The sequence below is a fragment of the Tribolium castaneum genome, chromosome 6 (assembly GCF_031307605.1).
Source record: "Tribolium castaneum strain GA2 chromosome 6, icTriCast1.1, whole genome shotgun sequence".
NCBI classification, from domain to species: domain Eukaryota; kingdom Metazoa; phylum Arthropoda; class Insecta; order Coleoptera; family Tenebrionidae; genus Tribolium; species Tribolium castaneum.
The window spans coordinates 4,582,244-4,599,041 of NC_087399.1; the positions used below are offsets into that span (position 1 = coordinate 4,582,244).

At 37.2% G+C, this 16,798-nt stretch overlaps 3 protein-coding genes and 1 long non-coding RNA gene across 7 annotated transcripts in view; 1 reads left to right on the forward strand and 3 right to left on the reverse strand.

The window, feature by feature from the left end:
• tkv (thickveins) overlaps window positions 1-13,817 on the reverse strand; it is a 66,316-nt gene extending 52,499 nt beyond the window's left edge. Inside the window, exon 1 of one of the 3 annotated variants that reach the window (XM_965585.5) lies at window positions 13,635-13,817. In XM_965585.5, the coding sequence (XP_970678.1) occupies window positions 13,635-13,713 (79 nt within the window). In that variant the 5' untranslated portion in view covers window positions 13,714-13,817. The remainder of the gene's footprint in view (window positions 1-13,634) is intronic. The other 2 variants (XM_008198856.3, XM_008198857.3) reach the window with 2 other exon arrangements.
• Window positions 1,076-2,248, reverse strand: LOC135266474 (uncharacterized). Its single transcript, XR_010334532.1, has 2 exons — window positions 1,567-2,248; window positions 1,076-1,511 (listed from the first exon to the last, which is right to left on the reverse strand). It is a non-coding gene; the product is annotated as an uncharacterized LOC135266474 (long non-coding RNA).
• Window positions 13,818-14,204: 387 nt separating the features above from the next.
• Vti1a (Vesicle transport through interaction with t-SNAREs 1a) lies at window positions 14,205-15,241 on the reverse strand. 2 transcript variants are annotated; one of them, XM_965518.4, is made up of 4 exons: window positions 15,099-15,241; window positions 14,992-15,050; window positions 14,593-14,943; window positions 14,205-14,544 (listed from the first exon to the last, which is right to left on the reverse strand). In XM_965518.4, the coding sequence occupies exons 1-4, from the start codon at window positions 15,190-15,192 to the stop codon at window positions 14,392-14,394; spliced, it is 657 nt and encodes a 218-aa protein (XP_970611.1). In that variant the 5' UTR covers window positions 15,193-15,241; the 3' UTR covers window positions 14,205-14,391. The 2 variants fall into 2 exon arrangements, with proteins under 2 accessions (XP_970611.1, XP_064213341.1); XM_064357271.1 differs by having other exon boundaries at window positions 14,992-15,192.
• A 229-nt stretch (window positions 15,242-15,470) lies between these two features.
• Window positions 15,471-16,756, forward strand: LOC659112 (large ribosomal subunit protein eL34). The gene is made up of 2 exons (XM_008198853.3): window positions 15,471-15,547; window positions 16,445-16,756. Exons 1-2 carry the CDS (start codon window positions 15,483-15,485, stop codon window positions 16,725-16,727), a joined length of 348 nt encoding a protein of 115 aa, XP_008197075.1. The 5' UTR covers window positions 15,471-15,482; the 3' UTR covers window positions 16,728-16,756.
• The last annotated feature ends 42 nt before the right edge of the window (window positions 16,757-16,798 follow it).

The window sequence follows — 16,798 nt, forward strand, 5'->3', positions numbered from 1 at the left end:
CAGCATCTTTGATTCGACTAAACTTATAATTTGCATGTGTGTCTATATAAAAACTTTAAACATAATTGTCCACAATTATATGAACCCATTTTCTGATATCCATCATAATTGTATGTAATGTTATTACCATCATTATCACTTTTGAAATAATTGATAATCTCTGTTGGAGGTTTTAAATTGCCCATACTATCAAAGTATAATATATTATTTTTATTTTTTACATATGCTGTCCAATGAGTTCCACTATTTTTTTCTTCATCTAAATTTATAATTCCTGTTTCATTTTTATGTATAAGTTTCGGTAATTTATTACGCATATATACACCTCTAAAATTTGGAATTTGTAATAGTCGAGCAAACTTTATTATTTCAATATTAGTGAGGGCGTGACGTGGTAATTTTACTGGGAGTTTTTTTTCTGATACCATTTATATGGACCAATGTAAAGACCTTTCCCTTTAGTTTTTCCTACACCTTTACCGCTACTCATTTCCATTGCTTTATTATGTCGCATAGTTTCCTCCAACATTTTTTTATCTACCGAAGCTTTATTTACAGCAGTCGCTATCCCTGCAGCTCCTCCTCCTAAAGCGCCTAGAGCACCTAATAGTGGTAATAGGAATGGTAAAAAACCACCATATTTAGGAGCAACTAGAATTCGTTGTTTTTTTGTCTTCTTTTTTTTACCCTTTTTACTTTTAGCTCCCATTCCGAATTTTACTTTGCCTTTCATTATACCAGCAATTGCTAATGCAGCTGCTTTTTCCCCAAACGATGCGTCTTTTGCTTTTAAACGTTCAACTGCTTTACTTAATAATAACTTATCTGCTTCGTGTCGTTTTTGCAAATTAGTTTCGTTGGCGTACGATATATCGTGTTCTTTACAAGCCTGATCTAATTTATTTCTACCACTATGTCCAAGTGCAATTCGTTCTTGTAATTTGGTTCCAGGGCCACAAAACTGATAACCCGGTATATGTAATTCAATGGGTAATTTATTTATTAATTTATTTATTAGACCCCAACCTCTCTTTGTCAGAGTTGAATCAATACTATGTTGAGAATCACAAGTCTGTTTATTATATAACTTCATTTATTTACTTTTATCCATACACCAAAAGAACAATCTAGATACTAATTTAATCTAAGGTTACAAGTTGTTTATATCTAATTTCTACTCTTATTAACTAACTAACATTCTATACCACTATCACAGCTACTTGATGAGTCGTCAGAATCATAGTCATCAGAATCATAAAACATCATTTGTCGCTCTCTACTAAAATACCATATTTTAACAGTCATTTTGTTTATTAAATTATTTCCACACAACTGAGAATTCTGTCCTATTACTGTATTACACCAAAAACACTTGTAGTTTAACACTGAAGTCACATGTAGATGACAAATGTGAAATCTCACTGCCATAATCTTCACACATTTCAAACAAAAGAATTTTCTGTTACTACAGTCCTTTGGAGACAGGCAAAAGAGCATGTAGCAGTAAGGATCTGAAAACATTTAAAACTTAATTTCTACAAGTACATACAATTTCATATTACATACCATTGTCAACTTCCATTATGCTGATTTAAGTTAGTGGTATATAGCTATAATTTTTTGGGCATTTTCCGGATCCACTTGGCTAGCTGTGTAGCACGGAGTTTTACACTTATGACAAAGGAAACCATATTTTCTAAGTAACTCTTTAAATTCTTCTTCATTACAAGTAATGTCAATACTTAAAGAATTATTCCACCCATCTGGATTAATAATAGAAATGTCCTTAGTACTACACTGTTCACACACAACCACTCTATTAAAGAAACGTTCCCAACCACCTTCCAAAGATATGTGTCCTAACTGGTTGTGGAAACACGTTTCTTCCACTATTATGACACCTTCACAAGTAAAACGATACCACATTTTTTTACTACTTTAATATTGAGAAATACTTATTAGATACTGTTTTTGAATTTGTATTGAATTCTATATATATTAGCTGCAGTGACCTTGAATGATAAATAAAGAGGGAAGTTGTTGGCCTTGCAAAAGTGGGGACCTTGGCCTTGAAAACATCAAGGTCCAATATTGCCTTGGCCTTGAAGTGGTGGGGGAAGTGGGAGGGATTGGCCTTGAAAAAGTAAGAGAGAGAACGAGTGGCCTTGAAAGAAAGAGAGGGAAAATGGGCGGGGTCAAACTCAAGGTCAAGGTTGTGTTGTGTTGTCCCCCCATTCGTTATCTACTCAGTACCGAACCGAGCAAACTGCTTCTAAGAAAGCGCAAAGGCCTTCTGTTTTCGTACCACCACCCAGAATCCATACTTATGACAGAATTCTCAAAAAAAAACAGAAAAAAAAGAACTTAGAAAGTTTTTCGCTTTCTCTTCTCTGCAAGCTAGGCTTGAAAAAGTCCTGCAAAGGTTTGCAGAACAATAAACGTTTCTTTATTATTTATAATCAAATAATGGAGTTTCTTATCTACTTTACTGCTGTAGAAGACATAAACGAACCGAATAACTTGGTCAATTGTTGTTTATTATATCGTTTGGATCTTTATTGTCCTTTCACGAGTCAACTCGTAATAACGTTTGAAGTGAAGTACTTATCTTTGCAACACGGAATTGTTTTTGGTTTTATTGATAATTGACATTTTTCTATGCTAATTACACCTCATACCAGCCATACGTACTAGCACATTTGCAACACTCCCACCCAACACGACTCCGACAAAATTCCTCTCATTCGCTACAGCGACACAATCCCAAGAACTCAATTTGCATATGCTCGAACCGAAACGAATCCGCTCTTGCAAAATCCCGACCTCTTTCGGCAAAAAAACGACCCCTTCATGCTCGCCTCTTTTATGACCTCTGGTCATGCGTCGATCCGGGTTTATGCCCAACACACACGTACCACTTTACTAAATCGCGCATTTTATTCACACCTATTTGTTCGTACGTGCTCCAAAGACCGATTAAGTCAACAATTTATTGTTTCATTCGGACTAACGACTTTGCAACATGAAAAATGTAACCCCCGAACGCCAAAATGAAGTCATTTAGATCAGCGAAAAATTATTACGTCCGCCCGACTTTTTCCATTTTCCAAGCATGTTGTGGTGGCGAATTAAGCCAGTTTGATGGACGTACAAATTGGGCGCTACTTGATTAAATTATTATGTTTAATGGCGGCTGTAAATCGACGAAAGTCACGCCTTTAGGCGCATCTGTTCATTTAACTTCGTCTGCTACCACAATAATCGCGATATTAAACCACCGGGTGCAACAATAAAAGCCGTATATTTCCATAAAACCAGTTGCTAGATTCTGCATACGAGAGTGATTTCGATGCTAGATCACGACCCGTTTCGAAATTAATTCGATAAAAAGCGAGTGATTTAGTACAGATCCGGCAATGTTCATTCATTTCTAGTTTTTATGGCACTTAATTAAGTTTTGAATAATTCGAATGATCGTTTTTACGGTTAGTGTTAATCGCAGGTTGTGAAGGAATAATTAAAAGCTTTAGAGAAAATTACTTGATTTATGCGAATAATAAAAAGGGGGCACAACTACGACCTTTTTGACTACCGTTAACAACTCGTGATTGGATATTTGGATGACTAGATTAGGTTTTTATCAGATGTTGTCCCAACTTGTTTTCCAATTTAAGCAGCAACGAAACCAATCGAAATAAAATTGCTTATGAAATAGGAGTCGCTGCTATTTAAAACGTGTAGATGTTACGATAAATCTGATTCGATTTAAACTTATTTTTTCTTCTATTTTGTCGACGCCAGCTATGTGGTACCCGAGACATATCGCGCGAATCAGGCCAGCTTTTTTCGTCGGATATTTTTGAAATTTAGATTGTCTCGGTATTATAACGAGGTCTGCTCGGACTTGAATATTTTTTCTTCTTTTTGGTGTTGTTTTTCATGTTGTCGGTCGTTTGTTCCCTTGCGCTACCGACACTTTGAGGTGTTTTCGTCGACCGCTTCTCACGTCCAAATTTATTACGTTTTTCGTATCAGATTCGAAAGAAAAATACCGTCAAGATGCTTTGAATTAACAAGGGGCCATCAGTGGAGGCGCTGATGGAGGACTAGTTACTGTCCTTGACAAAGCTCGTCTGTAGGTTGAGACTTATCAGATTTCAAAATTCCACCTTGTTAGAGTATTTTTGGAAGCGGTTCATTTGTTAGATTAATACGCTTGAAAATGTGATTAAAATTTTAAAATTCCTTGGTGTCTCTCATGTAATACCGAATAAATTGGTATAGATACGAGTACGTGACAGTATCAACATTTTGTTTTATTACGGAAAACTTGGCGAAACTCTCATAACGTAGACACTTTGGCTCATTACTAGATTATTAGAATTACATTATCTAAAGTGCCTCGCTCTTATCGGAGTATAAATAGTAAATTTACCTCATTTTTTATTTGTTATTTATTTTGTGTTTGTAATCTTGTTGATCTATATTTTTTCTCGTAATACTGGCTTCCTGGAAATACTTAAAATACATTTTACAGATCTATACTCCAAGTACAAGGTGTCCCTATTTGTTCTTTATCATTTATTGGAAGATAAAGCTAGATTAAAGTTCTCTGAATTTATTTGTTCAGAATGATAAAACAAATGATTTCCTCCGCAAGACAGCAAAATTTCTAGACTGTTTTATTACAAAAAAGCATTAGAGCGCCAATGCTAATCAGAAAGTCTTACTAGGACAAGCTGTACAAACGACGATAAATAGTCAAATCCTTGATTCCTTATATGCGATTGACTGCAAACATAAATAACTCGCCTCACGCAAAATAAAAATTGCAACTAAACGCATGTTGTCGTCTCTGAGCCATCTTCAATTATTTCCCAAGATAGCAACATTAGCATCAACTGAAAAAGGGTCATTAATTTCCAACGTCTCTCCGTACGAATGTGAATAGGTTGAATCAGGAATCATCTCGAGTCGTGTGATCGAAAATCGATAAATCGATTCGATGGAGAGAACTCGAAGAATTTCGAATTGACAATACCTTCGGTAAAAAAGCGACTGCGAGGCGCCTGAAAACCTGAAACGTCTGCCCATCTTGATGCGTTGAAGCTTTAAGAACCGTGCGCTTTATCCTCACTGTCCGCAAGAAATCGATGTGATTCAGGTCATGTAAGTACCGCGTCCATAATTCCGTCGGCTGTCCTAATTTGCTCCCTGGGAGGGTGCGTGTTTTGCCTCCTCCTCGCCGCACGAAGGTGTCATGGGCACGTTCCCGACAAGGGTAGGCAGTCACTCGGCAGCAACAGGTCTCCGTATCCTCCGGCAAGGCTGTTGCTCCGATTCCACACTCACTTCTTTTATCTCCTTACATGAATTTTTCCAGCTACTCGTCTTTGGTCGTCCGACTCGTTCCGCGAGGTGAACGCACCCCAATGGCTGATTAGCGAAAAAATCATTGTTTCGCCATTCATGAATTCAATTTACGCATTTGGCACGTGTCGACGGCTTATTTAAGACGCCGCCAGAGCTCATCAAATATGCGTCGGCTTATCGTTTCCGCGTTCACTCTTTCCGGAATTACTGCCGATCATCGTGGACGCGTGCATGTGTAGGTAATAATTTCGGTGGTATGATGCCTTGGCTTTGAAAGCGAGCCTACCACTAAAAGGCATTTAGTTTGATTAGTGGTTGTGTCGAGTCATTATAACGCCTTCTCGTCATATAGTTTTTGACAAGGCAAGGAGTGTTCGGCCCGATGGACCAAGAGATTCGTGTTCTGAGGCGCCTCGGTTGTTTTTTTCCTCGAGAGCTTTTGTATTTTAATGGGATTGGTGAGAAACGGTGGGGGAAAATTTGCATCTAGTCATGTTTGGTGTGGTGGTGCCAAATAATTGTAAAAAGACCACTTCACTGACAAGATTTAGGATCTATTAATCAATCCATACAGACAATGAACCTCCACAAACCGTTCGACCTAACAATACGGCAATTGAATACAGCAACTCGATTATTAACACCATTCTTCTAGCTTCAGTCACAAATCATCAATTCACAATTATTTAAGTGGAATGAAAGGAAATCAATGAAAATCACCACAAGTAGGAGTCTATTTATAAACGTCAACACAATAGAAAACGCCAAGTTATGCACGCTTGAAGGCGCTATTTTTTCAAGCGTACTAGAAAATCGTAGGCCGTTTCAATACAACCATACACGCCTTTTCTCAGTACAAAGATCGCGTGCAAAAAATCAATTAAACATCCAGAGGGTCAGCATTTAATGAATTATTAATTATGCAACGTACACCCCATACTTCCTCCACATGGAAAAAGTAAACAAGAAATCTCCTTGTCCATAAATATCCCATAAAAATGTCCGTTAGTCGGATTATCGCCACTGTCGTGTATTCCCAGATTGCATTGTGTGGCGCAGGAGACCACCAACAAGGTAGTTTATGATAAATAATAATTTTATAAAGTACCCACCTGTGGTGCGTCTTTAAAAAAATAATAAATCACAAAATCGATTTAAAAACCAGCAATAACAAACCGTGGCGTGCCTCCAAACCAATGCTCCCAAAAACTGTATACAAATACGATTTTTTCGACACAAATCAACTTTACGAGCAATAAATACCCAAAAACTGTGCATCCAGCACCAGGATGATTGGCGCCTTAATAAAAATGCTAATTTATGAATCACTGACGTTTCTTCTCTCCATCAACCGGTAGCAAACCTACATCTACATATGGCCAAATTACATAAAATCGCGCCATTTTTGGACGTGAAAGTTGATTTAAAAAAAGGAAAGATTGTTTGGCGTGTTTTTCCAACACATGTTCTTTATTCGACGATAAAAATGATGAATGTTGACGATTCGCCATCATCTAAAAGGAATTATTGCGAACACCATTCATACACTGACTGAAATAAACAATGTTGGTGTTCATTTCAAAGGCTATTTTTTCTTAAACTACAATCATCTTTTCTTATTAATATTAATAAGTTTTTGACTTTTTGCCAATGTGATGTAACGTTCTCTTCGAAGAATTCTTTTTAAATGTTGGGTGCTAATCACCCATTTATTTGCGGTTTATTCGTTATATAAAACAGGTAAAAATTGCTGCCAGACATTTCAGGTAAATTGTGTGGTTGGGCCGGTAGTCAGAAATGCAGAAAAGAATTTTAAATAAACCACTTCCACTCCAAATCACAATTTCACTCCTATCATTTTCTTCTTTAAGATGTACTCATACTAGAGGCATTTGATGCAGTTTTGTCTCTTCTATAAATAGCAACTGAAAAAGGCCTTCCCATTGTCTTCAACCCATCAAGGACGATTAAGCAGTTAAGTGCACCAATTTACATAACTGTAGGGACAGTATGCTCAAACGAATGCTCCTATGTACTGATTAAGATAACCTTGATGCATTTATGCCATATTTTTCGTAACAGTTCACAAACACACTTGTTTTCGGTGTTACTAAGCCATAAATCAAAAACTTGGATAATCAGTAGGTAATTAATTTTTGTTAATTGATTATAATATGGCTTTTTATGATTCATGTTGCTACGTGCAGAACTTTACGATAAGTACAATTCCAGTTTGTTAACCACAATTTATTTAATTATTGGTAAAACATAACCCAATCAATTACAGATAATAGATCAATCAAAGTGTGATAATTTGATTGATCGCTTGAAGACGAATCGAATGGTCAGCTCTACCGACCATTACAATGCAAATTTTCGGTTCCTCTTTCCCAGGTACAGTTTCGCATCCAATTTCCTCCAGTCTTGAATCGTTGCCGTTTTAATTACGAACACAACGCCGGTCTATTTTGGTCTTACAATAACATAATTGTTAGTTATCTCGTTTGGAAGTGTAAAAGTCGTCGTAAAAGCATAATCTTGGACCGATAGTATACGATCTTGGCGCCGGCTGCTTCGAAATCAACATTTCTCTTTTTCCATTCAAAAAACCAGCGAAAAATGAGTAAACAAATTGGAATTTTGGCCCGGAGCGAACTCGTTCCACCCGTAAATTTATTTACCTGCCTTGAACACCTATGACCGCGCCAAATTAATAAATCCACTGGCGCTAAAACGCGTGACAACTAAAATTTGATTATCACCCTCGCAAAAAAAACACTGCAACTATCGTTTCGGAAAATCTCCACCGACCGTCTGATCTGGTTCATTGTGAAGGCGTTTCGAATCAATTTATAATAAAACGTTCGTTCTGTTCCCGTGACACTTGAAGACGGTCTTTGTTAATAACAAAAAGCCTTCGAACAGGTTGGATTGGTTGCGCGTCGGTCTTTTGTTACCATCTGACTGTATTATAAAACGTTCTGTATAATGCCGAAGGACTAGCCTTGAACTCTGCCATGATACATTGATTTCGTTTAGTCATTTTCGTCTTTTCATATAATTGATGGCGTTTTAAACGTAACGTCGCCCCCTTTCACGCCCTCGATGGTAACGCGGAGGTGCGTGTTATATTTGTCCGAAGATGGCCGCATGCATTGCTCTCGATTTGCTTTTTCTTCAAGATGGAACGCTTGGAGTATAAATAACGCAGCCGTTTCCTGTCCTGCTCAAGAAGAACACCTCCAACAGAATGCTCTTTCTAACACCAAAACTGCATCTCTCACATCTCCATTTGACCCCAAATCTCAACTGCTAAACAATCAACTCGAAATCAATCAAACATGTCCATCTGTCAGGGAATCCGACTTCGGGACATCCATATATAGCCTCCAATTATAATTTAATCCACTTCCAGGTTGCTTGACGTGCAACGACTCGTACAAAACGACCTATTCTATTGTAAATCGCGAGTTCAGCCAAAATCTGACCCACCATATTTTTCCGATTTCAGACTTTTGATCATCAATCTTCATTAGCAACAACAGTAAGGTCTCTGTGGAGTTTTTTCTCCTACAAGATGTAGGCGTCTCTATAATCCTTCCCAGCACAACGTGACAATAGCAAGTTAACGTAATTGGATAATTATTAATCAAATGGCGTTATAACAACAAACATAATCAGCCGTAGTAACTTAATTAGTAATTAGGGGCAAGGAGCGTCAGACATCTGACTTTTCCTGTATTCATGACGAGCTACATTTCCCAGTTGCTACTCACTTGTCAAAATTTTTCCACCTCTGGAGTAATAGCAACCTGAAGTCTATTCGTGATTCGTCACGATCTAGTACGACTAATTTAATCGCAAAAGCTCGATTTGTAAACGAACATTGGCAAGTAACACAGAACCGTGAAACGAGAGAATTCCAATAGAAAGTCGTTCGTAATGGTTAATTGCTCTTTGTTGGAATATAATGGACAGTGGCGAACGATAAGTACGTACTTTGTTTAATTAACTTTCGTAATTTTATCGGCGTGAAACAGTATCGTATCGTGTCAGAGGTAAAACGTTGCAAAAACGACAGCTCCATGATACACAATACGCCAACATGTTATACATTACGCTATTTTTTCGTGCTTTATTCTGGAAAAGACATGATATATGATCACGAGCTGCCAACTGCAGTATGCAAAACGGTGCAACAACGCGAACAACACCCACTATATAAATGACCCACATCTGCGGTATGGCGAAATCGACACACGATTCCGTTCAAATACATCCATGTTTAGAGAGATGATTTGTCAATGGCGAAATTGCGATTTCTACGTTTTGTTCAAATGTCAACAGACAATAAATTGATTCATTCTGACATTTCAAGAAATGCACACACATTCCATTCCGTTTTGACTTTGCAACTACTAAAAACTGGAGTACAGCGAGGTTGAAAGTTCTGATGCAACAAATGCAATTTAACATTCTCAGATGTAATTTGTTGATTTTCAAGACACGAAATACGTGAAATAGCGCACATCCAAATAAGATGTGCAGAATGCGACACGTAATTATCAAGTCGATGCGAAGTCTTGTGTCGGCAAATGTTGCCAACTTAACCTTTGATAGCACGTACAAATGTGGTGGATCGCTGGGTCACACAAAGGAGTCCAGAAAATAAAAAACAAAACTACCTACAATCCCTCAAGTAGCTTAAATCTGGTCTAATTGGGTTTTTAACAAGTGGTAAGAAGATTAGGAACGACTTATATGGTAATTAATTATTACACCTGCACATTTCTGCAAGTCAGTAGGTGAGCACACAATCGGAGCTCGTGAATATGATTTAAATCTTTTAATTAATTAGGAATTTTTAACGGTCAATTAACCATTAAACTTCCTACCTCACTCACTCCATAAAATCCGCTTAGTAATGTCCCTTCAATTATCGTTGATTTATTACGTAAGCGATTTGACCTCTGCCTACTGTAAAGAGTGTTTACATCAGAAAATTAACGATATTCCAATGAAACGTTTAATTTTTGTTTTATGCGTGAACCAAGATGTGCAAAAATCGAAGCATCACATGTACGAGGGAGTGGTCTGACAGTTCTGAAATGTGTATCCTATTTCTTCTCCCCTCGAACATGCTAAAGCCGATAACTTATTAATTATCAATTAAGCTCCTTAGAAAACGACCGGCCATAAATTAAAATACGTTCGGCATAAACGATAACATAAAATTTTTAAAGTCACGGACCAATAAACAGCCACTTTGTAAAAACTTCCATTGGACAATCTCCAAGAAGATTCTCCAGTGAAAGAGTGCCATATGGTGTGCGATTCCGTCACATTCTGCGATTTCAATAACGCGTAGATCCGACTGTTCCTTTTTTATTCGCTCGCAGAAACGCTCACTTTTAACACCCTCACCTAATAAAAGCGAACGCTCATAATGGCACTTAATAACTCGCCAAGTCGCATTACCTCGATTGTATTATCGCAATAAACGGTTCGGAACGTGTTACTGCATATGAGTCGTCCCTTTACGATTCGCCATAAACTAGCAATATGCGACGGATTTTTAACGACTGCTAAACACAACATTGCAAAAGAGCCGAGTTTGTCAACAGAATTATTACTACAAGATGATCAAAGAACAGGAATAGGCGCTTTTGATCTTTACGCCCACCAATGGAGCGTGAGCTTTGAAAACTCAAAATAATCAAGCGAAAACGGGGCAAAATTCGAAGCGAGAAAGGTGAAGGAGGTTCAAGTTCGGAACATAATTTTTAACTTTCTTCCCTGTTTCCGAACTCTTTTTATGCCTTTAGCTTCAGACACCATTATTTTCTCCACACTATAAGCGTATTTTTAAGTTTCCAAAAGCAATCATCCCAACCTTTAGTACCATGATTTACGATTAACCGAGCTCGTCTCCACCGAAAATACTCTTCGAGCCGCAACAAAATAAAACGCAAACCCCAAACAGGTTACCGGTAATAAATTTTGAACTTGGTTCGTAATATTCTCGTATAGTCTTCACCAACGTATCTACTAGCTATAAGCCCTCGGTGTGCTGGTACGAGCGGTCACAGAGTATAGGAACACCTCCCCAGATACCTGATTATATAAAAGACCGCAAGGTAAAGGTGTTAGATTAATTATGTTTCTGACGCTTTAAGGCTCCAGACACGATTTCGTGGTGGTTGTTTTTTTATCGTCGGCCGGGGCCATCACAATGGCACCAAAATGAGAAAAAGAAGATTCCAAGCCAAGTCATAAGCGGCTTATGTTCGACGCGATCTTTTGTCAGATTGTTATTGCAGGTGGAGATGGTTATAAGCGCTTTTTGTCGATAAATTAGATAATAGATGTCGCTCGGCTGGAATGTCAGACTGTTAAATTTTTATATTTTTTTCATAATCATGATTTAGTGGTGTAATGCACTTGTCAAGGTTACGTCTCGGTGTGAAACATTTCGATCGGATTGAAACGGTGGTTTATGACCTGGCACGGCGCGTATACAATAAATAAATACGAAATTTATTATGCCATTGAGATATCTCTCAATTAATTTGCATATCCCATTGAAAGATTAAATAATTTATTTGTTTATGATTAAAATAACCTTTATCCAAACGCTACAGTCATGTGTTAAATATAACACACACACGATAGGACAGAATTCTTTGTGAAATTGCTGTTTTCAATTAATTAGTTATGTCATACACCAAGAGATAATGGAAATAATAGACTGTGTGCGCATGAATGTTAGACAATGTGGATACAAGATACAAAGATCGGACATTATTTGCTTATATTATTATTATAGAAAGAACCTCCTACGTGCTGGACCGAAATTATACGCTCAGCATACATAATTGCAGCAATTATTTTTTATTACCGACAACTTTCGTACTTGAGTAATGAAGAAATTGTAAATAGTAATTATCCCAAGGAAGAGGACAAACCAAAGGAACAATACCAATTAATCCAAGTACATTTTTCAGATTTCTCATATTTATTTTATCTCTACAAACCAAAATAATGTATTATTTTGTCGTTTCCAGTTTTATCAAGTCCGTACGGTAAAAACTTTATTACCGCACACCTTTTAAAGAGCATTATCCTAAAACGTATAAAGAGTAAATCAAAGATGTTTTTAAAATACACTTTTTAGCTTTATTTTCTGTTGTAAATATACAAGAAGTTCCAAAGTTTCAACGATCCGAAAATGCTACATAACTTGTATAATATGTTTTTTTAAAAGCATGTTTTCGTCAAAAAAATCAAATTATTTAAAAAACTAAGAAACATCTTAATAAGATCAGTGTGAAAAGCTGCACTGAAAAATGCAAAAAATGTAGGCTGTTTTAATTAAAAAAAAACATTAAACTTCAGTGTTTTTTAATATTGGGATACCCTGTATAGTTAATATTTTTAAAATATGCAGCAGAAACGCAGTTATAATCTAAAAAAAAAGTCAATATCTCTAATAATAAACAAGTTATGGACTTTTTTCTGATTTTTTGGATAGCCTACATGTGACCTTAAGTATGGAAAATTAAGTCTCTGAGAGGTCAAAGTGACATTTAGCACTTAAAATACTTTAGTTTTGACACCTTTTCTTTGATATTTTTTGAGTTTAGCTACAAAAAAACGGCGAATACAAAACAAAACTAAACGTAATGTCAAAAGTCAATTTTTCTTGTTTACTTTTATTTTAAGACGATATTTATGTCTAGCCCCAGACCATGCTTTGCACTTTCAATTCACGAGATAAAACCGACAAGGTCGAATATCAGAATTCCACCAGAATCATTGGGCGCCCTTTTGATACGCCACTGTCCTGTCAAACGCGTTTTACATCGCAGTAATCGTACGTCAATAACGTGTCAAAAAAATGACATACATAGCCTCAGCCGCCTCTAAATCACGATTTTCCTGTGATTCCAAGAGCGCGACCTTGAGCCTCTCGATTTCCGTCCTCCGGCATCCGGAATCTGTCCGGAGCATACGCTCTAGATTTCACCGTCACAAATGTACGCTCCGGTCGGAATTCTGCCCTTGGCGAATCGATAACGCAGATAATGTTGCATCGGTTAGAATCGCGCCATAACAACCGATACACGGATAAAGGACTCATCGCGGAATTATGAATGAATATCGAGAAATTCTAAACATTGACACAGCTGCTCGGACGGGATTTAAGATCGCAGTGACGCATACCAGAAGGCCAGAGACATAACCAATAATGGACTACTTACATGTCTGCACGAAGCTCGCAGCCGATGCGTTATTTAGTAAACTGACGAAATGCACCCCCGATTCGTAAGAATCGGCCATTTTACACCCACAAATGCATTCAAAAGGACACAAATCCTTACACAAATAACACAATCCACCACACAGGATTACTTGATGGCGACTTGATGTTTTGCACGAAATGCCGCGGCATCTAGCGGACGAAGAGCCGCAACGCGTGGCGCCCACATTTAAAATCCAACAGGAATAAATTTTAACACTTTTTCTAGTTTAGTGACCAACATCCCTATTTCCTTGAATATAAAGATTTAATAAACAAAAGATACGAAGCTGATAAAATACCCAAAATCAGGGCAATGTCGATAACAATCAAGATAAAATTTAACAATTTGCATTTGTTTTTGTTTATGTCTACCCGCAAATTCATTATGTATGCGGATATTTCGCCAAAATTATTCAATGGCAACAGGACGTGCTTTCACAAATTAATGTAACAAAAGAAATAAAACCTCAACTCATGTTAGATATTTTTTTTAACATTTGGGAGTTAAAAAGGTAAGAAATAAGACACGTTGTATAGAATTTGTACTTTTATATTATTAAAATAAGTTAAGTATTATCTCACTACCGCTAACAACTCAGTGCGAAGAACATCACAAATAACAGGAATGTATAACTAAATAACAAAAAATACGAAATATGACACAATAGAATACTTTTTTGATACATATGTACAGTTCCTAAAAAGAGAACGCAAAATTACTTGTTCAAGCCCAGATAAAGACCCAGACAGAGGGCTATTATGAAACAGGCACCAACAATGAACAAGATTATTTTCTGCTGAATGGACCTCATTATCATTGAGCTCATGAGGCGCGAAGACCGCCCCAACTCCTCGTCAGTCTCCCTCAACTAAAACAAAAAACATAATTCTTAATTCATAAATATTGAAGAAACTACTCTTGATCGCGTCCTTTTGATAGTCTCCCTTTGCTCGTTCAAATTCTGCAAAACCTGCGTCCCAATGTCCTGCGTTTCCAGCACCACTCTGTACCCCTCCTCCAGCTGCCGCCCCGTCCGCTCCATCCGCTCCGAGTTGTCCAAAAGCCTCTGCTTCTGATCGGACGAAATCCGCACATCGTTCAATTCTTCCGCGCTATCGTAGCTCAACGCGCCCTGTTTTATCGACCGCGCCTTGATGTATTCCAAAGTCAGCCGCTTGAGCTCAGCACGGTAGCAATCTAGCTTGGTCCTGCACCTTTGTCTTTTGGCCGATTCGACCTCCCTAACCTCCAATTCCATTTGTTCCAACTACGAATGAATAAATTAAGGCTAGACAGAGGGATATTAAAGACTTGCCAGTTCTTGCGCCTCCTCGACATGTTTCTCGATGTTGGAAATAAGTTGGCGGCGGTCCTCTGAAAAACAAATGAAGGCTTTTGACAGGTGAATCAAGGGAGGCTTACTTGTGGCCGAGGCACCCAGAAGGCCGATTTGGGCCGTGATATCGGCCGTGAGCACTGAATATTGCTGTTCATAGTTCTCAAAAAGTGAAACCATTTCTGATTTCGCAGTTTGTATCAAGAGAAATTTGACTTAGACATTTTTTTCGTAGATGGCGACGGCTGACTAGTGGTTTTGTGGGTTGGCAAGACTGCGCAAAATCTCCTCTTTGCTGGTGACATTTGACAGGTTAGTTGAAGTGTTTTCAGAAATTAAAAATCTGCCATCATCGGCCTAAATAATTGTTATTTTTTACTTAAATTTGTTAATTGTGGTTCGGTTTAGTTCATATTTATGTTTTCCAGTGGTAGTTTTTGCTAAAATTGGGTGTTTAGTTGCAGGCCAACATGGTGCAGCGGTTGGTGTTTAGACGACGATTGTCGTACAATACGAAATCAAACAGGCGACACATGTAAGTGCAGTAATTAATAGACTGATAAAAAAGTATAATGTAAGGTGGTAATATGAAAAATACACTTTACGGGTGCACAAAAGTACACTTGAGGTTAGGTCATGTCAACCTCTGTTGTCCCCTTCTACCCTTTGTATTCTGACTGTGAGACAAATGATGTTGTCTTTTCATTAGTATTTTCATTTAAGAAAAGATCAGTTAATTCATTTAACAAAAAACGAATAACTAATTTGTGTTTGTATGATAGGGTTCTTTCCATTATTTCTTACCCTATTTTGTTATCAAACTGTTCAAAAAAGCTGGTAGATTTGCGATTTCAACGTATGTTAAATTTTAATAGTTCTTGAAAAAAGTTACAGAATTGTTAATTGTTGCAGCAATAATTAAATACGTTTTCATTTGATAAAAATTTCATAATGACTGAAATTGAAATTTTGTATTGGTTTTTAGAAATTATATTTTTTTGTTGTTATAAGTGTATGCTAATTAATTGTACGTTTGAAGAGTTGCAAAATAAAGTCATTCATAAAATAAAAAATACGTGAATTTGTTAGTGTCGTAATAAATTTTCACGTCTGCCAAAAACTGTGTTTATTTTTAAATTATTCTGTGATCTGTCATCGAAATTAATTTTAATTAAATGTTTTGCGAGTCTAAAATAGTTGAAGGACCTTTTATATGATATAACAGAAAATTGGAAAAAATGAGGCAATTTTAGTTGTTAATCGTTTATTTAAAATACACCTGCAAAAAAGTTGACATCATACACTATGATGACTTTTGGCTAGAGTCCTGAAGTTAAGTGACGACAAACTCTTTCGTTCAATCTCTGACTGACTAAATTATATAAGGATTTTTTTTGTAAATTACATCACTTATCATTCTTTTATATTTCAGTGTTCGCACCCCTGGCGGTAGACTGGTATACCAATACCTAAAGAAGCCCAAGAAGATCCCGAGGTGCGGACAGTGCAAGGATAAACTCAGGGGTATCCTTCCTGCGCGTTCGCAGGAGCGTTCCCGTTTGTGCAGACGCAAGAAGACTGTAAAACGGGCGTACGGTGGCGTTTTGTGCCACAAATGCGTCAAAGAAAAGATCGTCAGAGCTTTCCTCATTGAAGAACAGAAGATTGTTGTTAAAGTGTTGAAAGCGCAACAAGCTGTAAAAACTAAGAAGTAACGGACAGGTTAATAAATGTGTAATTTCTACGATTTATGATTTTTGCCCTTCAACTGGCATCCTTGATCCTT